Raw genomic sequence first — 22,948 nt, forward strand, 5'->3', positions numbered from 1 at the left:
TTGATTTGTTCGATTGTGTGTTGTTTAATCGGCCGTCACCTCTTGTCTATATAAGAGGCGGATGGACTTCCCGTACAAGAAAAGGACTTGCCTTGCCGTCCAAATCATCAAAATCTAACCAAATTCGGACTTCTCACGACCTCCGGCCCGGATGTCCGGCTCTAGGCCCGGATGATCCGGCCAAGCCCAGATTTCTGACAGCAGTCCACTAATGGGGCTGTAACTTTTGCATACGAATTTGGATTAAGATGATTGTTATATGAAAATCAACCGCCTCGACGAGACGCACAACTTTGCTGTTGAACACTTTTTGATCTGAGGTCATCTTGAGGAGTTTCGGGCTGTTTTCTAACATCTGCAGCAGAAAAACTTGTTCGGACGTCCGGACGATTGCCCGGACTGTTCGGCCTTTACCCGGATCATCCGGGAGTTGACCCAGATCATCCGGGAGTTGACCCAGATCATCCGGCTTCAGCGCCAACCTTCTGTAATCTTAGTGCTTCAATTACCCGGATGATCCGGACCCCGGCCCGGATGATCCGGCCAACATTGGTGCAGCGCACGGTTTTGCCTATAACTTTTGCATACGACCTTGGATGGGGACGATCTTTATATCAAAATCGTCCGTTTCGACGAGACGAAGAACTTTGCAGTTGTAACTTTTTCCATCAGAGGTCATCTTAATTAGGTTCCATGCCATTCTCTAATCTGATGTCAACACGAGTATCTCCGAAATTGGCATATCTTTTGCACTTGAGCTCCTTTTTGATCCATCTTCACATTTACGTTGATTATCTTGAAGAGAGCCATCAAATGGTGAATTTCAATAATAAGTTTGAATTAATCTTGACATAGCTTCAAGCTACTCTTTTTAACCGTGCCACTTTTGAGCGTCAACAAAGGATTCACCTCCACCCTTATGCATGTGTAGATTTTCAGGGAACAGCTAGCGTGGCAATTTGTTACCACCTTCCACTAAATTTATTTAAATTTTTTGTCCGCACCCACGACATGCATACACGGTCTTTCATGGGTCCGATGCAGCGGGCATGGACGGTGCTGCCCTCGCAAGCCCGAAATGAGACAAAGCGGGACATGTCACATGCCCAACAGTAGCCGAAAATAGAGGCGTTTAAGATGCTTAGTGGTTGGGGTGCATGCCAATGCTCGAGAAGAAGTTGGATCCGACATTGTAGAGGAATGCCTAGGCGTCATCGACCGACGAAAAAGATAACTATGTTAGACGTTTGGCAGAAAGGCGGCACAACATCGTTACTCACTGGCGGTGGTGAAACCATGGAATCCAGCTATTCGACCAGTACCGGCGCGCAGTTCGCTAGTTAGCGGTACACAAGGTGGCGACTGCGGGGTGTTGGTCCTTCCCTTTCGTATAGCAAAGTGATACATATGTTGTCAGGAATTCCAACTGAAACATGAGAGAACCTTCATTTTCTCTCTCTTCTTGGTCCCTCGGATCTTGAATTTGTATCCATGCCGGTTCGGGAATCAAAATGTTTCTTTTTAAAGAAGGAATAAGACTTCTTTAAGAGCCTATATGAACTAAACACAAAAGGCAATTCCACCACAATCACCAACTTGACTTCATTTATATCTCAATTTTGAGTGCTAAATTAAAGGATTCACCTCCACCCCCGTGGATGTGTAGATTTTCAGGGAACAACTAGCATGGCAATTTGTTACCACCTTCCACTGAATTTATTTAAACTGTTTGTCCACCCCCACTACATACATACAATGGTCTTTCATGGGTCTGATGCAGCAGACATGGACGGTGCTGTCGGTGCAAGCCCGAAATGAGACAAAACGGGACATGTTTGCCCAACAGTAGCTGGCAGTAGAGGCGTTTAAGATGCTTAGTGGTCGGGGTGCATGCCAATGCTCGAGAAGAAGTTGGATCCGACATTGCAGAGGAATGCCTAAGGCGTCGTCGATCGATGAAAAAGACAACTATGTTAGACGTTTGGCGAAAAGGAAGCACGACATCATCGCGGACTAGCGGTGGTGAAACCATGGTATCCAGCTATTCGACCAGTACCGATGCGTGGTTCACTAGTTAGCGGTACACAGGGCAGTGATTGGGATGTGGTGGTCCTTCCCTTCCCTATAGCAAAGTGATACAGGTGTTGTCAGGAATTCCAGCTGAAACGTGAGAGAACCTTCATTTTCTCTCTCTTCTTGGTCCCTCGAATCTCCTGAATTTGTATCCATGCCGGTCCGGAAATCAAAATGTTTCTTTTTACATAAGGAATACAACTTCTTTAAGAACTTGAAGGAACTAAGGACAAAACCCAATTCAGCCAAAATTACCAAATTGACTTCATTATATCTCCATTTTGAATGCTAAATTAAAGGATTCACCTCCACCCACATGCATGTGTAGATTTTCAGGGAACAACTAGCGTGGCAATTTCTTATCACCTTCCACTAAACTTATTTAAATTGTTTGTCCACCCCCTCTACGTACGTACACGGTCTTTCATGGGTCTGATGCAGCGGGCACGGATGGTGCTGCCAGCGCAAGCCCGAAACGAGACAAAATGGGACATGTCGCATGCCCAACAATAGCTGCCAATAGAGGCATTTAAGATGCTTAGTGGTTGGGGTGCATGCCAATGCTTGAGAAGAAATTGGATCCAACATTGCAGCGGAATGCCTAGGCCTCGCAGAACAAAGAAAAAGACAACTATGTTAGACGTTTGAAGGAAAGGCGGCACGACATCATCGCTCACTGGCGGTGGTGAAACCATGGAAACCAACTATTCGACCAGTACTGACGCGCAGTTCGCTAGTTAACGGTACACAGGGCGGCGACTGTGGTGAGGTGGTCCTTCCCTTCCCTATAGCAAAGTTATACATATGTTATTAGAAATTCCAGCTGAAACCTGATAGAACCTTCATTTTCTCTCTCTTCTTGGGCCTCAGATCTCCTGAATTTGTATCCATGCCGATCTGGAAATCAAAATGTTTCTTTTTACAGAAGGAATAAAACTTCTTTAAGAGCCTAGAGGTACTAAACACAAAAGGCAATTCCACCACATTCACCAACTTGACTTCATTATATCCAATTTTGAGTGCAAAATTAATGGATTCACCTCCACCCCGGTGCATGTGTAGATTTTTGGGAACAACTAGCGTGGCACTTTGTTACCACCTTCCAGATTTATTTAAATTGTTTGTCTGCCCCCACTACATACATACATGGTCTTTCATGGGTCTGATGCAGCGAACGTGGACGGTGCAGCCGGCGCAATCCCGAAATGAGACAAAACGGAACATGTCGCATGCCCAACAATAGCTGACAATAGAGGCGTTTAAGATGTTTAGTGGTCGGGGTGCATGCCAATGCTCGAGAAGAAATTGGATCCGACACTGCAGAGGAACGCCTAGGTGTCAACGACCGATGAAAAAGACAACTATGTTAGACATTTGGCGGAAAGGCGGCACAACATCATCGCTGACTAGCGGTGGTGAAACAATGGAATCCAACTACTCGACCAGTACCGATGCGCGGTTCGCTAGTTAGCAGTACACAGGGCGGCGACTGGGATGTGGTGGTCCTTCCCTTCCCTGTAGCAAAGTGATACAGATGTTGCCAGGAATTCCAGCTGAAACCTAAGAGACCCTTCATTTTCTCTCTCTTCTTGGTCCCTCGAATCTCCTGAATTTGCATCCATGCCGGTCCGGAAATAAGATGTTTCTTTTTACAAAAGGAATAAAACTTCTTTAGGAGCTTGGATGAACTAAACACAAAAGGCAATTCAGCCACAATCACCTAATTGACTTCATTATATCTCCATTTTGAGTGCTAAATTAAAGGATTCACCTCCACCCACATGCATGTGTAGATTTTCAGGGAACAACTAGGGTGGCAATTTCTTACCACCTTCCACTAAATTTATTTAAATTGATTGTCCGCCCACTATGTACACGGTCTTTCATGGGACTAATATGCAGCGAGCATGGACGGTGCTGCCGGTGCAAGCCCGAAACGAGACAAAACGGGACATGTTGCATGCCCAACAATATCTAACAATAGAGGCGTTTAAGATGCTTAGTGGTTGGGGGTGCATACCAATGCTCGAGAAGAAGTTGGATCCGACATTGCAGAGGAATGCCTAGGCGTCGCCGACCGACGAAAAAGATAACTATGTTAGACGTTTGGCGGAAAGGCGGCACAACATCGCCGGTCACTGGCGCTGGTGAAACCATGGAATCCAACTATTCGACCAGTACCGATGCGCGGTTCGCTAGTTAGCGGTACACTGGGCGGCGACTGCGGGGTGTTGGTCCTTCCCTTCCGTATAGCAAAGTGATACAGATGTTGTTAGGAATTCCAGCTGAAACATGAGTGAACCTTTATTTTCTCTCTTCTTGGTCTTTCGGATGTTCTGAATTTGTATCCATGCCAGTCCAGAAATCAAAATGTTTCTTTTTACATAAGGAATACAACTTCTTTAAGAGCTTGGAGGAACTAAACACAAAAGGCAATTCGGCCACAATCACCAAATTGACTTCATTTTATCTCCTTTTTGAGTGCTAAATTAAAGGATTCACCTCCACCCACATGCATATGTAGATTTTCAGGGAACAACTAGCATGGCAATTTCTTACCACCTTCCACTAAATTTATTTAAATTGGTTGTCCGCCCTCACTTCATACATACACGGTCTTTCACGGGTCTAATGCAGCGGACATGAACATTGCTGCCGGCGCAAGCCCGAAATGAGACAAAATGGGACACTGTCGCATGCCCAACAATAGATGACAATAGAGTCGTTTAAGATGCTTAGTGGTCGGGGTGCATGCCAATGCTCGAGAAGAAGTTAGATCTGATATTACAGATGAATGCCTAGGCGTCGTCGACCGACGAAAAAGACAACTATGGTAGACGTTTGGCGGAAAGGCAGCACGACATCATCGCTCACTGGCGGTGATGAAACCATGGAATCCAGCTATTCGACCAGTACCGACACGCGGTTCACTAGTTCTTTGTTGGCGGTACACAGGGCGGCGACTGCGGTGTGGTGGTCCCTATAGCAAAGTGATGCAAATGTTGTCAAGAATTCCAGCTGAAACATGTGAAGAACCTTCATTTTCTCTCTCGTTTTGGTCCCTTAGATCTCTTGAATTTGTATCCATGGCGGTCCGAGAATCAAAATGTTTCTTTTCACAAAAGGAATAAAACCTCTTCAAGAGCTTGGAGGAACTAAACACAAAAAGCAATTCCATCACAATCACCAAATTGACTTCATTATATCTCTATTTTGAGTGCTAAATTAAAGGATTCACCACCACCCACGTGCATGTGTAGATTTTCGGGAAACAACTAGCGTGGCAATTTGTTACCACCTCCCACTAAATTTATTTAAATGTTTGTCCACCCTCACTACATACACACACAATTTTCATAGGACCCATGCAGCGGGCATGAACGGTGCTGCCGGTGCAAGCCCGAAACGAGACAAAGCGGGACACGGCGCATGCCCAATAGTAGCCGACAATAGAGGCGTTTAAGATGCTTAGTGGTTGGGGTGCATGCCAATGCTCGAGAAGAAGGTGGATCCGACATTGTAGAGGAATGCCCAGACGTCGCCGACCGACGAAAAAGACAACTATGTTAAACGTTTGACGGAAAGGTGGCACGACATCGTCGCAGACTCGCGGTGGTGAAACCATGAAATCCAGCTATTCGATCAGTGCCGGTCGCGATTCGCTGGTGAGCGATACACGGACGACGACTACGGTGTGGTGGTCTTCCCTTTCCCTATAGCAAAGTGGTACAGATGTTGCCAGAAATTCGAGCGGCCGGCCGTGAATTAGCAACGCCGAAACAGAGATCGACGTTTCGTAAAACAAAAATTGCATTGTCCTTTGCGTCCAAGGGCGCTGAAATTCCTGAGCAGCAGGAGGTGTTTCCCGCAAAAGCGCAGCCCGGCGGGCGGGGAATACGGGGGGAAGAGAGAGAAGGGAACAAAAGGAAAAGGAGGCAGCAGGCGCCTCAGCCTCAGCCTCACCGTACCGGAGCAGCTCTCTCTCTCTCTCTCCTCACTTTCCCTCTCCTCCCGAAAAGGCAAAGCGGAAAGGAGGCAGCAAGAGAGAGAAAGAGGCAGCACGATACGAGTAACAACCAGGAGAGAGAAACGAGGAAAGAGAGAGGCAGAGGCAGAGGCACGCCGGCTTCCCCTGCTCTCCCCCTGCGCCGGTCGGCTGCAGCAGCTGCTGTCCCCTCCCCCTCCCCCTCCCCGATCCCCATGCTCTCCCTCTCCTAGCCCGCCGCAACGACCAACCACCCTCCCCGCGGTTGGCTGTCCCCCTCGCCTCCGATCCATCTCCGGGTATCGATCCGCACTTCCGCACCGCACCGGGCCTATATATAACCCCTCCCACCATCCCCGCGCGCCTCCCGTCCCCGAACCTTCCAGAACCTCACCGAGCTCTCTCCCCCTCCGGCAGCAGCTTCTTCCTTCCCTTCGGGATGGCCGTAGTCGAGACCTCCGCCGACCACGTCGCCCCCGCCGCCTCCGACCACGGCGCCGCGCCGTACCACGCCTCCTCGGAGGGGGGCGACGCGGGGGAGCGCGAGATGCGGGATCTGGAGGAGCTCCTCTCCAAGCTCAACCCCATGGCGGAGGAGTTCGTCCCGCCTTCGCTCGCCGCGCACCCCATGCCGCCGCCCCCCTACGCCGGCTACTACCCCAACGGCCCACCCGCCGCCGGCTTCGCGCCGGTCGCCTCGCCGGGCCACCGCGGGGTCGTCGGCTTCCCCGCCGCCGACGGCCGCGGCAGGGTAAGGAGACACCAGAGTCCTTGTGTTGACCTTTTCGATCGCGGGGTGTTGCCGTTTGCCCCCTCTGTTTCTATCGCCGGTGCTCGTCTGATCTGCTCCTTCCTGCGCGCAGAAGAAGTTCGGAGGTTACGGCGGCGGCTACCCCCACGGCGGCAAGCGGCGGGTCAACAGCCGCACCAGCCAGGCGCAGCGCGACGAGGTGATCCGCCGGACGGTCTACGTCTCCGACATCGATCATCAGGTCAGCCCACGGATCCATGCCCGCACCTTCCTCTCTTGATTCTGCCTGTGACGAACCTCCTTCGCCCGTCCCTTACCAGACTCTGATATATCCATTCACGTTACCTCCGCAACCAACCGCAAAGAGTTTGTTCACCTGTTGATTGGTTTGATACCATTTTTCTAAGTTCCTACTACTGGTTGTCATGATCGCTCACCTAGATTTCGGGTCGTGTGACTTCTGTTGGCCACGTGCTGTTCAGATGGGATAAAACGTTAGCAGGGTTGAGATCATAAGATGGGATGGGGCTGAGAGCAGGTGGATACTGGATACGCCAGCGGTTGCTCCTTTTGATCATCCTTTTCTTGTTTCGATAGATTTGGATGCCACTTCTCACTGTAGTAAGTTTTGCAGTTCTTGGTCATTACTTTTGTATGGAGTCTAGAAAGTCGCATGACTATTTTGCCATTTATGTGCTTGGGCGACTTGCAGCTAACCTGTACTCATCTACTGTGTTCTTATCCGATTTTGGGTGGTTATTCTCCTGATTTCTTCACATAGTGTATGCACCTCTATTGACTATTCGTGGCATGTCTGGTTGTTTCGATGCATGCACCATCTGTATCGGTTTGCTATTAGATTTCTTGTTGGATTAGTCTATGCAGTGCATTCCTGGAAGTATCTTATTAATGAGCCCTGCTTTCGTGCTCCTTTAGCAGCTCATTTAGTAGGCAGTCTGTTCCTTCTTTTTTCTGAAAGACCTAGGTAGTGTATTCCTGGTAGTGTGTTCGTTATGGGCCATCCTTTCATGTTCCTTGTAGCAGTTTATCTAGTACTAGGTGTGTATTCATTTCTGTTTAGGAAGACCTGGGTAGTGTATTCCTGCAAGTGCCTTATTTATGATTCTTGCTTTAATGTTCCTTTGATGGAGTGATCATTGGAAGGAACAGTAATAATTCAAACCATGCCCTATTATATACTGCTTGGTACAAATTTTAGATGTCTCAGGCCTATTCCTGTATTCGAGCAAGAATGCTAGATTTGAGAGTGGATACATGCAGATTTACTGTCTGGTGGAACACAGATGGGACCAGCTTTAATGAATCTCAATAATGGACATGCAAAGTTACTTTGATTGTTTTAGGGGTGTTTTTTTAGGGGTATGCAAAGTTACTTTGATGTTATTTGATACTCCCTTCGTTCCTAAATATAAGCACTTCTAGAGATTCCAATATGGACTACATACGGAGCAAAATGAGTGAATCTACACTCTAAAATATGTCTATATACATCAGTATGTAGTCAGTATTAAAATCTCTAAAAAGTGTTATATTTAGAAACGGAGGGAGCAGATGCCTTGTGTATGCTTGTTGACTTGTTAGGTCATGATGGTACTTTGTCTTTTTTGGTTTTGGTATGCTATTCTAATTTCTTTCTCAAAAAAGTCTTAATCTTGTTTACATCTATGCTTAAGATCATAGCTTATCATGATGCTTCTCATATTTACATGTTGAAATGCAACATGTACACACTTGATTGGGATTTGCACTTGAAAGATTTAAGCTTCTATGTGGCTGATATGGTTTACTTGTGAGCTCAGTTGTTGTAGTGCATGTTCATCAATGCCAGTTAGATATATGTATCATTTCCAGGATTCAGAAACCTCTTTCTAAAAGAGGTATTCTCTAGAACAATACAGTTGCCACGTTTGTAAGAGACATGCATGCTGTTTGTGAATACTAAATCAGCGACAGTATGTATCATGCTGTTTGTGAGTACTAAATCAGCGACAATTAATATGGATCGGAGGGAGTACCTTGTAATTGTAGTAGTAATGTGCATAAGTTATGCACTGAAGAGTTCACTGGCTATATATTCTCATAATGGTGGTTACGTTTTTGGGTCAAGCGTATGTCATTTGGCAAATGCACCTTTTTTTTCTTTGTTCAGACAACATAGTACGTACTTTCTACCTTGTAATAGCCGTGTTCATTTTTTTTCATGTTAGACATGTACTAGACATGTTCATTGGTTTTGCCTTGCGTGATAGTGAACTTTCTATCTCTGTGCATGCCAACTAGTGAACTTTTGGCTGCAGTTCTGCAGAAATATTCCAATTTTCTCAAAAATTCAAAGATCTCGAGAAATCCTCGTGCATGTAGCAGATTGCTACTGTTTGGAGGCAGCGCCTGCTTGTCTGCTCCACGAAGATCCTTCAGGCCTAATAGTGAGATATGGAATGGCATATGAATAGGGATGCAAGCGGCGTCCCGCGTATCCCGCGGAACTAGCAAAATAGCTCATTTCTGGCTGAAAGATTAACACTAGACTAGAGATGGATTTGTACTATGCTGCAGCCCGCAAACCCGTCCGCTCTGCATCCCTACATATGAAATAAAATAAAATTTCTTGTATACAGAAACTTCTTAGAAGGAAAAGGAATTCGTAGTACACCAGAGGATTTATCTGATAGATCAATTCTGATTCATTACCTGCATTTTCTGTTGAATAGATGAGTGGTTTTGGTAGGGTGATAACATGTCTGACATGTATTTTACTCTAATACTGGACGGATCATAATGTTGCAACTATCAACTGGTACTTTAGCAAGCTCAATTTTGGTAGCGCAATGAGAATGAGGCGAGTTAGGTCAGTTTGTGGTTGCCCAACTGTGAAAATATGCAAAAGCGGGTCAGAGAGACACAAAAATAGCCTAAAGCAGGTGAGGCAAACAGGATTGTGATAATCCACCGCAATGCCAAGCACAGCCTTAAAAGAGTGTTTTGGCTCTTTGAGAACACTTTTCCTTTCATTACATGCCCTACACTGAGCTCTTTTTGGAAAGAAAAAAAGTTTCTTGAATCCTCAAAAGGTTCTAATGGAGTGGAGTTATACATGTACATATAGACGTGTAGCATTTATGCACAAATTTTATCAATATATCTTCTCAGGTATGGTGTACACAAAAAGGAGAAATGTGTAGATCAAAATAGAGTAACCTTTTGCTTTTTTGGAGCCACAAATATGTCTTATTTTTGTGTAGCCTATAAATTAATGTACTACCTCCGTTCCAAAATATAAGTTGTTTTGGTAGGCTTAAACGTCTTATATTTTAGAACAGAGGTAATATTATTTAATAGATTTTTACAGTTATGTAGAACACATCCATATATATCCACTGGAAAGAGTTCTTTTGAAAACCTGTAAACTTTCTGCACTTGGTCTCTGATGTTTATTCCCTTATGGTGTCTTTTTTATAATTTTTGCATCTGTCTTTCCTCATGTACTCTGTAATATTATGTTGGTTTGTTGGTGATAGGTTTAATTTTGTCTATTGGACACTTCAAGTTAGTTATTCACTTATTTGTTTGTCACTTGGCTGCTGTGATACTTTGTATATTTGATTAAATTTCTACACCTAACTTGTGGAGTTTGTTGAGTTCATTTGTGTTGCCTTTGCAGTTATTTATTTATCACTGTTACATTGTGTCAGCCATTTTTCAAGTCTTTATCCTCTAGTTGCACAACTGCAATTATATGTAGGTTAATTCGTTATATGTTTCCTCACATTTAGGTCACCGAAGAGCAACTGGCAGCACTATTTATCAACGTAGGGCAGGTACACTTTTTGTTTTTTGTTTACATTTACTTTTTGAGAGCACTGAATAATATTATTTTTTTGTGAAGGTTGTGGACTGCCGCATGTGTGGAGATCCAAATTCAGTTCTTCGTTTTGCTTTCATAGAGTTTACTGATGAGGGTAAGTGGTTGAATGATAATTGAACATGCTTAGGTCAATTTGTCCATTGATTAAATATACTGTACTATTGCAGAGGGTGCAAGGGCTGCTCTAAATCTGTCAGGAACTGTGCTTGGATATTATCCTGTGAGGGTTCTGCCATCAAAAACTGCAATTGCACCAGTCAATCCTACGTTCCTGCCCAGGGTAAGCTACAGTTTTGGAATCCACATATTTGTCTAAGTATCGCTGTTCATACTTGTCTATATGGATGTACACCTGATGTCTAAAAAGTGCCTCGTCTTTATCTTCAGTCTGATGATGAGCGTGAGATGTGTGCAAGGACCATCTACTGCACAAACATCGACAAGAAGGTTTGCTAGCCTACCGTTGCACTCTGTATCTCTAAACTCTTTGCACCGATGTTTCTATTTTATTTGATGCACTTGGTGCAGGTCTCTCAGGCAGATGTGAAACTGTTCTTCGAGTCAATATGTGGAGAGGTTGGTGACTTGTCACTTCAAACTTCCTTTCGTTGTCATAATTTATACCATATATGCTGTGCTGCAATCAAAATGCAGTTCAAGGGACATGCTCATTCACTCATTGCAATATTTCCCTGACAGGTCTATCGGCTGAGGTTGCTTGGGGACTACCAGCATAATACTCGCATTGCCTTTGTGGAGTTTGTTATGGTTAGAATGACTTGCCCATTTCGTATTTTTTCCAAATCATGACAATATATTGCCTTTTTATTGTATTTCTAGTGTTACTCGTCATGTGTGAGAAGGTTGAATCCTATAATGCTAAGAGTGTTGCCCGCAAATTATATCATGAACATCCATAGCCTTGCGTATGTTTGCTTGAATCATGGTTTCCTGTATTGTTCACATAGTAGAAAACATGTACCACTACGACCAGATTTGATTTCTGGCTAGTTGTTGTTTCGAGTCACTTAGGGTTTCAGCCGCCAGAAGTTGGCATGAACTGGCCTTATGTCCATGTTAGCTTTAGTCAGATGGATAAATAGTTAACCAGAGAACAGCTGGGAAATAGTCATGCTTAAATGAAAACTATGGTTTGATTGGCGTACATTAGATTTCTGTAAGGAGTGTTTACATGTGGCTGTTCTCCTTTTGTCTAATGTACTCCCTCCGTTCCAAATTAGTTGTCGCTGATTTAGTACAAAATCGTACTCCCACCAATCCATATTACTTGTCTTAGATTTGTCTAGATACGGATGATGTGTGTAGACACGTTTTAGTGTTAGATACATGCGTATCTAGACAAATCTAAGACAAGTAGTAATATGGATTGGAGGGAGTATTAAATCAGTGGCAACTAATTTGGAAAGGAGGGAGTATTATATTAGTCTTTCCTGAACATTACTTGCTTTATTAAACTCACAACTTTCGTTGGTTGGTACTCTATTATGTTATGAGTTATGATCTGATGTCCTGATGTGTAGCATTGCATGTCACTTTAGGTGGATGTCTGAAGATCATTTCTTTGAACCTGAAGTGGTCCCAAGTACTCTCTCTATTGAGAAGTTATTAGTTAGCAAGATCTACTGTTGCTTGTTGTCCTTGTGCTTAGCGCATTAACTTGATCTTAGTCAGCATTGTTTGTTGTTCGGGATAATCTCTAATTGCTATACATGTGCTGTATAAATGGCTCTGTTAGTTACATTTTCTTGGATTTTGGGGCCTTTCGGTGCAGGGTATTTTGGGAAATGAAGTTCATGTGTGTATGCAACTTCTTTCCTGTTGTAACAGCAATGTCCTTGGCTAGTCCTTTGTGGCATAGTAGTGGTGGTGGTATTTTTCATTTCACAACTAAGTTCAGCCTGGAGGTTCATTCATTTCTTAATTTTCAGGCTGAAAGTGCTACAGCTGCTCTCAACTGCAGTGGTGTTATACTGGGTTCCCTGCCAATAAGGTAAAAAGCACGGTCTGGATTCAACTTTGTTGACCCAACTGTAAATAAAAGCCTATTTAGTTTTGGAAATAACGTGCTGCCTTGCTGATATTTCAGGGTGAGTCCATCTAAGACTCCCGTTCGTCCCCGTGCTCCTCGGCCAATGATGAACTAGAGTTGTAGGTACAGGAGGTGCCAATGGCACTGCTTATATATAGAGAGATCGACATATGTGAAAGAGAAATTAAGATATGTCTTTTCTTCTAAGTTATCCGCTCGAGTGTCTTTTTATTGTATCGCCGGTAAGTATCAAGACTCGAGCGGAGGAGGGGAAAGGAAAAAATTAGAAATGGTTGGTCGGTTTACCTTTTGCACATAGAGCTTCTTAGAAGCGGGCCTGTTGCTCTTGTCCTTGATGCAGCAAGGCGAAACTCGTGGACTTTTGTCTTTGTTCAGTTGTTGGTGTCTTGTTTGCTACTACCTGGAAGTTGCAGCAAGTCGTTTACCTGAAAAATGATGAGCACTTGCCATTATGCTGTGCCAATTCCGTTGTGCCCCCGGTATTTTTGTTTGCTGATGCTTATGCTCTTGGTTGTATGCGTTATGGTGGAATATTCTACTACTGTGGGCTGTTACCCATATCCAGTCTGCACACGAGCAGTTCAGCATTATCCTTGGGTTGCTCTGTAAATATGCTCGTTGTATAAATTGCATGTTATTAGCAACTTCTGAAACTGGAGCCAATGCACAAAAGGCAAGGAGGCGTTTCCGGCTGGGATACGACGTTTTTTGTGGATGTGAAGCGTTTTATCTGACAGAAAACAGAATGTCGAAACCAAAATGCTGCTACTGTTTCCAAAAGTGCTGTAATCGGAAGAGGCATTTTCCCGCCGAACCAAACGCGTAGTAATATTCATCTTAGGTTTTATTTACTTCTGATCAGCTATGGCAAGCGCCCAGAAATTGTTATTTGCTGGAACGTTTAAGGTCTGTCTTTTTGCCATGGAGTACTAGTAGAATCCTTTTTTGTTGCTTGTGGTGTGGGTAGCCCGCGAGTTTAAGTTTACCTAGAGCTTCCCTCAAAAAAGGAAAAGTTTACCTAGAGCTACAAGTTTAACCAAGAAGTTAGTTCACTTTCCTCATCGTGCATAACGTTGTCCATAAAGCATGCCAGTGTGCACATTGCGTGCACTCTTCCGTGCTTGTGCCCTTGTCAGGTTCCATCGGCCGGGCCACCCATTGTTGTTGTCTGCCACCACGCACGAACGAACAGCGGTACAGAACTACGCGGGCCGTGTGTGCATATCCATCTCATTTCATCTCATCGGCTGCAGCAATGTGCGGTATAGTACGTGCAGTGAGCCGAGCCTTTGTGCCGGTCCCGATATGTGAGGTGGATCCTGCCTGCCACGGCCCACGGGAGGTACCGGCGCGTGCGATGCGTATGCAGGCAGGAGGGACCGGCCGGCCGGAAATGGACTGGGGCACCAGGGAAAAGGCGACCGACCGCGACAGTTAGACGGGTCGGTCGAGGGGCCATCGCGTCCATCTATCTACGCTGCTACAGGACTGTCTCAAAAAAAAAATCTACGCTGCTACAGGAGCCGTGACCAAGGAGGGCGGGCGGACGACACGCGGACATGATCATCCCACTCCCACGCGCCAGACCTGCTCAATAATTTACCAATAATCCGTTCCCCTGTCTCTCCATGCCACGGGCTGTAGCTCCGGCCCCAGGCTCGAACGAAACCTACAAAATTCTCTTCGCGAAAACAAATCCGGACAACGGATTTCACATCGGCGCAGCGCAAACCCAGCACGCATCTCCCACCCAGGCTGCAAAAATCGCGACGGCTCCATCCTTTCGCGCCGTCTGTCGCTTCCGACCGACCGACGGCGTATAACAGAAAAAAAGGACGGCAAAGACACTGGATGATGATCCAACGGCGAGAGACGTGCATCAGTGCGTGACCACGCCGCGTGCCGCCCGCCCCTGGCCGCCGTGCGGGCGCGCGCAGCCCCTCCTCCTCTATCCGTCCCTTGATCATCGGTGAGTAGATGGATAACTTGTGTGAAGATTTTGGGGCTGTTTGGTTCTAGGCCTAGCATTGCCACACTTTTTGTCAAAAGTCTCGTCCGCGTCGCGGGCACGGTGTCTTTGCTGTTTTGCACGGAAGGGAATCGGAGCATGCAGATTCAGCTACAGTGCACGCCAGTGTGGCTGCCTTGCCCTCCTCGTGCCCATACCAGCTGCGACGTGACGGCGCCCGCCAGATGACGACGCATCGATCTCATCTCAAGATCGTTGGGGCAGACCACAGACTTCTTTGGAAACAGTTTCTTGCGCGTTGCCTCTGCTTTTCCCAACTGCGTAATCAGCCAGAAAAATGGTACTAGCACATATGCATGTTCCTCTGCACGGAGCTGAACTTAGAGCATCTCCGGCCGTTCCGCCCCCCAGCGCGGCGAAAAAAAAGCCGCCTGGGGGCGAACCTGCACAAGTTTAGCGCGTGGGGGCGACTCTATTCCTAGTCGTCGCCTATCAGGTCGCCGCCAATATCACGCGAGCTCGGCGAAATTATGTACAAACTTGTGCAAACTCGGCGAAATTTCATTGAAATTTGTACAAAAAAGTAAATGGTCAGTCAGCGAAAGAAAGAATCTCACCAGTTCATCATCCCAATCCTTCCTAGTAGTTTCATTAATTAATTCAGCCCCAGAGTGTTGGCAATCAAGGGCCAAGAAAGAATCCCAAGTCTATCCTATCTCGCCACGGTCGAAAGCACAATCCCTTTCTCTTCCTATACTGAAATCGTCGTTTCATTCCTCCGCAACTTCTATCGCGGACATGATCCAATCTACCATGCAAGACAGATTAAGATATAACTTAAGGCTTTCCCAAGCTGGCGCATAACCTCTGGTAGAGGCATTCACCCAGAGACAGAGAAGTGGGAAACCGCGGATGAAAAGAATACCGAGGTCTTTGATAGCAAACTTCTACGCGAGCTTTTTAACTAAAAGGAACATGCAAATTACGGCAAACTACGCCACACTAGCCACTGCGCCGCGTCCACCGCCCGCCATCTACATGCCGAGAAGCCTGTAGAAACGGGTGTAGTCACCACCGCCATCACGCGCCCCGCAGGAGCCGCCGCCGTCCCTACTGCACCCCTGCCCAGGGTCGCTGACGCATGGTGGGGCACTGGACAGCCCGGCCTCGTCCTCCTCGTCATTGTCGAGGACGATGACGCCGCCCTCCTCGCGGCCGCGGCGCCGGGCCTGGAGCTCCGCGTATGCCTGGCGCACCTGCTCGCGGACGTAGTCCTCCTTCGCCCATTTCAGGGCGGCCTCGTTGTCAGGGGCCACCATGTCGACGTGCTCCGACTTCATGGGGAGCAGGCCCGGCTCGGGCTTCGTCCTGACCAGGCGAAGGGAGCGCGGGGAGGGGCGGGCATCCTCGTTAATGACGAGGGTGCCGCTGCGGGTGCAGCGCTACTGCGGTGTCTCCTCCGGCTCTGGCTTGACGGGGCGGAGAGCCGGCGAGCCGGAGGAGAGCGAGCCAGAACCCGACAACGAGGACGTCGGCTCCATTCACTGCGGCGTCCAGGAACTGTTGCGACGGCGAGAGAAGGACGGCCGTGCCGGGTACTCGAGGCGCGGCACGTTGCTGGTCTCGATGTAGTCGAGGACGGCCTCGAGGGTGCGGCCTGGGACGCCCACTACTCGCCCCGTCTTTCGGCATCGAGGCGTCCGCGGGGGATGACGCCGTTGACGGAGGTGAACTGCTCTTGGCGGCGGCGCTCGAAGTACATTGTCCACAGCGTTTCGCTGTCGGCGTACCTCGGCTCGTTCCGCTGCTCCTCCGTTAGGGACGAGCGGATGTGGGCGATCTCGGCACGCCGTGCCGCCCCTTCGGGCACCGGTGACACCGGAACGCCGCCGGTGTTCAGCCTCCACGCCCCCGGCACACGCATGTCTGGGGGCGCCGGATACTCGGCCTCATAGAGGAGGCGCGCTCAGCCTCCACGCCCCCGGCACACGCATGTCTGGGGGCGCCGGATACTCGGCCTCGTAGAGGAGGCGCGCCTCCGGCTCTGGGAGATGGTGGCGGCCGAAGCCGTTCGCCGCCGCGCCGTCGCCTGAAAACCTCTCGGCCATTTTGCTCGTCGGAGGAAAGGAGGGAGAGGGCTGCTTTGCGAGGCGGATGCAGGGGGGTTGTGGCGTTCACCGGTAGGGAGGGTCGCCTTTTATAGTCGTAGCGGGGTGGCGGGAGGCTGCATGCCGGGTGACACGTGGCGGGAGCGGGCGGGACGCGCGTCGGCGGCGCCTTCACTACGCTGCCCATGAGGCATCAATGGAGGCTGACCGGCACGGCAGCCTTGACATTGATTCCCGCGGGAACCGAGGCGATGAGGGCGACGAAGCGGTGTCTCGCTGACTCGGCGGGCCCATCCTCGTTCGCGTCCAAATCGCGTTCCCCGGCGCCCCTAGGTGCTCCCCAGAGCACCAGGTTCGGCCTGGGGTCCGCCGGCGCTAATTTCGGCCCAAACCAGCGAAAAACGGGCTCCTGGGGAATGGGGATGCGACTGGGCCGTTTTTTGGGCGCCGACGCGAAGAAATCGCTTGGGAGGGGGGGCATGTTGGGGGCTCGGCTGGAGATGCTCTTAGGGGTACGTATGTGACTGGGAGAAGGATTACGCGGAACTACCGTCGCACCATCTAGGAACGTTTTGCAGTGTTTCGAGAAGTGTTTTCACAGTTAAAATAAAAGAGAATCATGTATATATTCAGGGTTTAGAGTTTTTGTTGTTGTTGTGGGAACAGGGTTTAGAGTTTTTCTATTTTGCGGGAACATGGTTTAGAGGTTAATTCTAGACTTGCAATAGTTCATCAAGATGAAAAGACTTCCTTTCGCAAGGCGACTAGAGAAAGCCGTCCTGATCTCCGTCGGCGAGTCCGTGGATTCGCCTCCCCTCTGCCTGCAGCTTCAGTGGCCGGTAGCGAGAAGGGGATTTCTGGTGCATCATCTCCCGCTAATAGATAGGCCTGCCGCTTCGGCGGTCGGTGGCGAGAAGGGGATTTCTGGTGCATCATCTCCCGCTAATAGATAGGCCTGCCGCTTCGGCAGCCGCTGGCGAGAACGGGATTTCTGGTGCATCGTCTCCCGCTAATAGATAGGCCTACCGCTTCGGCGGCTGGTGGCGAGAAGGGGATTTCTGGTGCATCGTCTCCCGCTAATAGATAGGTAGGGTCTTAGTTCACGCAGGGCGGCATTGGACGAATGACGACGCTTCTTCTCCGAGTCAGTCTTTCGGACTCCGATCCTCCTCAAGTTCGTCCACTCCGATAGATTAGATGGAGCTCCGACATAGATTCCGGCCAGCTCTTCGAGGCGGCGAGGTTAGGGTTTCTCGCCGTGCATAAACAACGCCGATATTTGGTGTCAAATTCTTCAGTTCGATTCAAGGATTCGACGACGATGACTGCGGCTCCGAGAAGCTGGTCTTTAGGGGCACGTGCACGAAGGCTTCCCGGCTGTCATCAACAAGGTCAGGTCGGCTCCGGTATGGGAGAGGCGATAACGACACGTCGGCGGCTCATTCTGGCGGCGACAATGGTCGTTTGGTAGCCCATGGACCTCGATGTAATTTTTATTATATTTGAAGTGTTTTACTTTCGGTGAATCTTTATAATAAATCTGATCTTTTTGCAAAAAAGAAAGATGAAAATACCTCTTGTCATAAACTAACCATTCCACTTACTATCCGAGCAATGAACCGGTTCTGTATGAATGTGAGTAGCCTCTCAATAACTAACCATTCCACTACCCGTGTGCTCTCGCGAGGCCAAGGGCGATTAGGGTTTCTTGCCTCCTGCCAACCACGCCGTAGGTCTACCTCATCACTTATGGCCCTAAGCCATGGGGTATGGTGGATCTCGGTCCTTACCGGCGGGAGGGCTTCTGCTTCCTTTTTAGACGTCTTTTGTGTTTGTCTAGGATTTTTGTCCTGATCAGTAAGACGAAGCGGCGGCAGCTCCCCGAAGAAGGAAAAAGGTCCTTCCCGTCCAGCCCTTGTTCCGGTAGCGCGACTAAGTCGTCAGAGGGCGTGTGGAGGTGTGTTTCCGGCGGATCTCGCGGGATTCGGCCGGTGGTTGTTTATGGTGGTTCCGCTTGGATCCAATCTTTGTCCGTCCATATTCTTATGTCTTCAAGTTGGATCCTTTCGATCTATGCTTCTCTTCATCGGTGAATGGTTGCTGTTCTGGTGCGCTGGTTCTACGGGGCCTTAACATGATGATTTTTCGATTGTCTACCACAACAAGTTTTGCCTAGCTTCGGCGAGGGAGAGGTGATAACGGTGGCGCGCCTTTGGCTCGCTTCAGTGGTTGTAATTGTCGCTAGGTGATCTGCGGATCTGTATGTAAATTTTTATTATTTCTGATGTTGTTTTTTTGAAACAAGGCAAAAGACTTGCCATTTTCATTGAATAAGAAGAAGGTTTTAGAGTCGAGGACAGCGGCCTAGTTACAATCCTCACTCTCGCGGCATTACATTGCAAAAATATTTTGCCCCGGCATGGCACCACCATGAGGCTTCCTCTTTGATTCGAGCAACAAGCACACCCACCGGAATTGCGTTGTTAGGAACACACATGCATTTCGCTCTTTCCATATTTCCCAAGAAATCAGTAGCATAATGGAAGTCAACGCCCTTCGTGGTCGTGAGGTCCTAGAAGCATTGGCACACCACCACTCCTTGACAGAAGTCAAACCACCCCAGTTCGCTGGGTGTACATCTTGTAAACCGAGCCAAGATTTAATCATTCTCCACACATGGATGGTGTAGCGGCATTCAAAAAGAAGGTGTGCCCCCGATTCCGGAGTTTGCTTGCAAAGAGGACAAAGATTACAATTTGGCCAACTCCTTCGCTGAAGTCAGTCAGTCGTCCAAACTCTGTTGTTGATGACCAACCAAGCAAAAAAATTTGCATGTGGGAGGAGCCCAGTTCTGCCACACTAACAAAGGCATGTCCATGTCCACTAGCCCAAGGAATTGTGTATTATAAGCCGATGCTGCTGAATATTGGCCATCATTAGTGAGCTTCCACGTAATTGAATCGGTCTCCTCCGGGTTGAGATTGACCAGCGAGAGCTTTCCCCAAAGGTTGACGAACTCGGATATGTGGCTGACAGTGAGGTTCCCACCAATATCCACCTTAGAAACCCAGAAGTTATTGTGCGAGGCCTTCTTCACAGAGCAGTTTTTTCTTGTAGAAAGTTCAAAGATCTTGGGCGGGATATCCTTGTGTCTCATACTATCCAACCAGGAAGAATCCCAAAATGATGCTTGACGACCGTCTCCAACAACAACCTTTGTGGCAGAGGCGAAAATATCTTTGTCCTTTTGTACACAAGGGTTTCCCAAGTTGGCCCGAGGTTTGGCCGGATTCGTCCAAGCAGCCCACAACCAACGAATTCGAAGGGCCGCTGCAAATTTTTCTAGATTTAGAATGCCCAACCCACCATGCACTTTTGATTTGCACACCTGGTCCCAATTTATCTTGCATTTTCCACCTTTGACCTTGTCACAACCTGCCCAAAGATAGGCATGCCTAAGGGAATCGATCTTCTTCATAACCTCAGCAGGGAGGTCTAGCGCCATCAAGTAGTAAATGGCAATTGCCGTGATGACCGACTTGACCAACACAGCCCGTCCCGGCTGCGCAACATGCTTTCCCATCCAAGGCGTAAGTTGAGCAGCAATCTTATCTTCGAGAGGCTGAAAATGGATTGTTTTGAGCCTCTTGGTTGACAACGGCAACCCAAGATATTTCATTGGGAAGGAGGAGCGGTTGGCGGGGAAGGAGCTGAGTATATCATCAAGATCCAAGGAGTCACATCAAATGGGGGCAACAAGACTTTTAGAGCAGTTCGTTGTTAGCCCCGTCACTTCCCCAAATTGTGCAAACGTATCCGCAAAAAACTTGACCTCGATTTTGATGGGCGCAAGGAAAACCGCCGCATCATCCGCGTAGAGGGAGGCTCTGATAGGCATGGCATTGCCATCAAGAGGGTGCAACTTTCCTTGAGCAGTGGCTTTCTTGAGAATGTGATGTAGTGGGTCGATGGCCAGCAGAAAAAGGAGTGGGGATATAGGATCTTCTTGCCTCAGACCCTTCCCAAGCTTGATAGGAGTGCCAGGAACCCCATTGAGCAGAACTCACGATAAAGCCGAGAAGAGGAGAGTTGAGATCCATCCTCGAAAGCGCTGAGGAAAACCAAGGTGCTGAAGAAGGTCAAGAAGATAGTCCCAACGAATAGAGTCGAAGGCTTTCTTGATATCTAGCTTGAAGAGCAGTGCCGGGGTTTTCTTGTGGTGGAAACGTCTCGCAAGATTGCGCACATACATGAAATTATCGTGGATACATCTCCGTTTGATGAATGCACTCTGGGCCTGGGAGACCAAGTCGTTCATGTGGGGGGGCTAACCGGTTGGACATCACTTTTGCAATAATCTTCGCAATAGCATGTATAAGACTGATGGGGCGAAAGTCAGCAATACCCTCGACACCGTCTTTCTTGGGGATGAGGGCAACATCCACATAATTTAGCCAGTGGAAATGGCCGGCATGTAGGTCAGAGAAACGATGAATAGCCGACATGAGATCTCCCTTTATCGTGCTCCAGCATGCTTTAAAAAAAGCACCAGTGGAGCCATCCAGTCCTGGAGCTTTGTCATTTGGCATAGCAAAAACGGCAGCCTTCACCTCCTCTTCCGTGATAGCCTCATCCAACTCCTGAAGGTCACAGTTGGGGGCCGGAATGATTCCCCAATTGATGTAAATGCTGTGCGAAGGGCCCTTCTTAGCAATGCTTTCAAAATGATGGTGTATGACCTGCTCCTTCAAATTGTGTTCCGAAATCCAACCATTGTTATGCTTGAGACGATGGATAAAATTCATCCTCCTTCGGTGGTTAACACGAAGGTGAAAGTAGCGGGTGTTAGCATCGCCGTCCTTCAAATTGGTGATTCTTGAGTTTTGCCTCTTTCTGAACTTCTCAAGCACAACCCAGGCGATAATCTTCCTCTTGAGCCGTTTTCAAAGATCAATTTCCTATTGGGATAACTCTCTTTGTTCCTGGGCCATATCGAGACGGAGAATAACCTCAAGGGCCATGTGCAGCTGGACCTTAGATTTAGCGAAGAGTGTTTTGCTCCAGGAACGTAATCGTCGACTAGTAGATTTTAGCTTGTGAAAAAGTCTCTGGTAGGGATCTTGGTGACTCGAATCTTCGTTCCAAGCGTCGCTGACCGTCTTTTGGAAGCCTGGCATCTTGGTCCAATGGTTCTCAAACCTAAAGGACCTGGGTTTCTTGGGGCCATCCGCGCAAGAGAGCAACAACAGACAATGATCTGAGAGCGAGGAGGAAAGGGCATGAAGTATGTGGTTGGCGAATTCAATGTCCCAATCCTCATTGCAAAAAAAACCTGTCAAGTTTACTAAGCGTCGGATTGTTTCTCTCGTCGCTCCAAGTAAACTTCCGGTTCTGGAGGGGGATCTCCTTGAGCTCGCAGGAGGTAAGAGTGTTGCGGAAGTGAACTAATCTGCTACGATCAACACTGGAGCGGTTTTTATCTCTGGCCCTGTTTATGATGTTGTCATGAGTAATGGCGAGTAGACTGAAAGTTTTTCGTAAAATAAAAAGAATAAAAATAACAATCATTACGTATAAGTTTGTGTAGTCTTGGCAGGTCCACCCAGTCCAGAATACTGCAGCCCCACAGTATTGGCACAGCTGTCTGCAACAGTTGGTGTTGTCCCCCTGGCCTGGCACTGGTTGGTTACGTACGGGCTGCTAGCTGCATGGTCGTTGGATTCTTGTCTTGTCAGCTGTACGGGGTTCAACAAGCCTTGATGAGAAGCGTACGATGGCGCCATGCGCGTCACCACACCGCATGTTCCGTGTGCACATGTAATTTTTTGTCCAAGAACGATCAGTTTTGTGGCATCTATAAATAATATCTGGTTTTTCTAACATTGCTTTTATAGACCTGTTTTATTTGTTTTTCCTAGAGCACATGATATGTTTTCTTTTTCATAATTTTTTTTTGTGAATTTCTTTCATGATACCTTATTTTGTATTGTTCATTTGGCGAACAAACACACCTAGGGGGGGGGGGGTGTTGAGGTAGAAATGTCATCCCCTTGTTCCGTCACCTATTATTTTCTTGCTCATTTTGTTACGTATATGCTTTGTATT

General features: G+C 47.8%; 1 protein-coding gene across 3 annotated transcripts; it reads left to right on the forward strand.

The window, feature by feature from the left end:
- Positions 1-6,027: 6,027 nt before the first annotated feature.
- LOC119336254 (polyadenylate-binding protein-interacting protein 12-like) lies at positions 6,028-13,268 on the forward strand. 3 transcript variants are annotated; one of them, XM_037608260.1, is made up of 10 exons: positions 6,028-6,809; positions 6,922-7,050; positions 10,604-10,648; positions 10,717-10,789; positions 10,863-10,975; positions 11,083-11,142; positions 11,233-11,271; positions 11,395-11,463; positions 12,645-12,706; positions 12,803-13,268. In XM_037608260.1, exons 1-10 carry the CDS (start codon positions 6,498-6,500, stop codon positions 12,858-12,860), a joined length of 960 nt encoding a protein of 319 aa, XP_037464157.1. In that variant the 5' UTR covers positions 6,028-6,497; the 3' UTR covers positions 12,861-13,268. The 3 variants fall into 3 exon arrangements, with proteins under 3 accessions (XP_037464157.1, XP_037464156.1, XP_037464155.1); XM_037608259.1 differs by having other exon boundaries at positions 6,029-6,809; positions 10,604-10,639; positions 11,224-11,271; positions 12,803-13,241; XM_037608258.1 differs by having other exon boundaries at positions 6,030-6,809; positions 11,224-11,271; positions 12,803-13,241.
- Positions 13,269-22,948: the final 9,680 nt, after the last annotated feature.

Source organism: Triticum dicoccoides, chromosome 7B, assembly GCF_002162155.2.
Source record: "Triticum dicoccoides isolate Atlit2015 ecotype Zavitan chromosome 7B, WEW_v2.0, whole genome shotgun sequence".
NCBI classification, from domain to species: domain Eukaryota; kingdom Viridiplantae; phylum Streptophyta; class Magnoliopsida; order Poales; family Poaceae; genus Triticum; species Triticum dicoccoides.

Excerpts from the sequence above, each read along its gene's own strand:
- LOC119336254 (XM_037608258.1), top strand. The coding sequence starts at position 6,498 with ATGGCCGTAGTCGAGACCTCCGCCGACCACGTCGCCCCCGCCGCCTCC. Across the intron at positions 6,810-6,921 it reads CCGCCGACGGCCGCGGCAGG|AAGAAGTTCGGAGGTTACGG; the intron begins GTAAGGAGACAC and ends TCCTGCGCGCAG. Across the intron at positions 11,272-11,394 it reads TCGAGTCAATATGTGGAGAG|GTCTATCGGCTGAGGTTGCT; the intron begins GTTGGTGACTTG and ends TTTCCCTGACAG.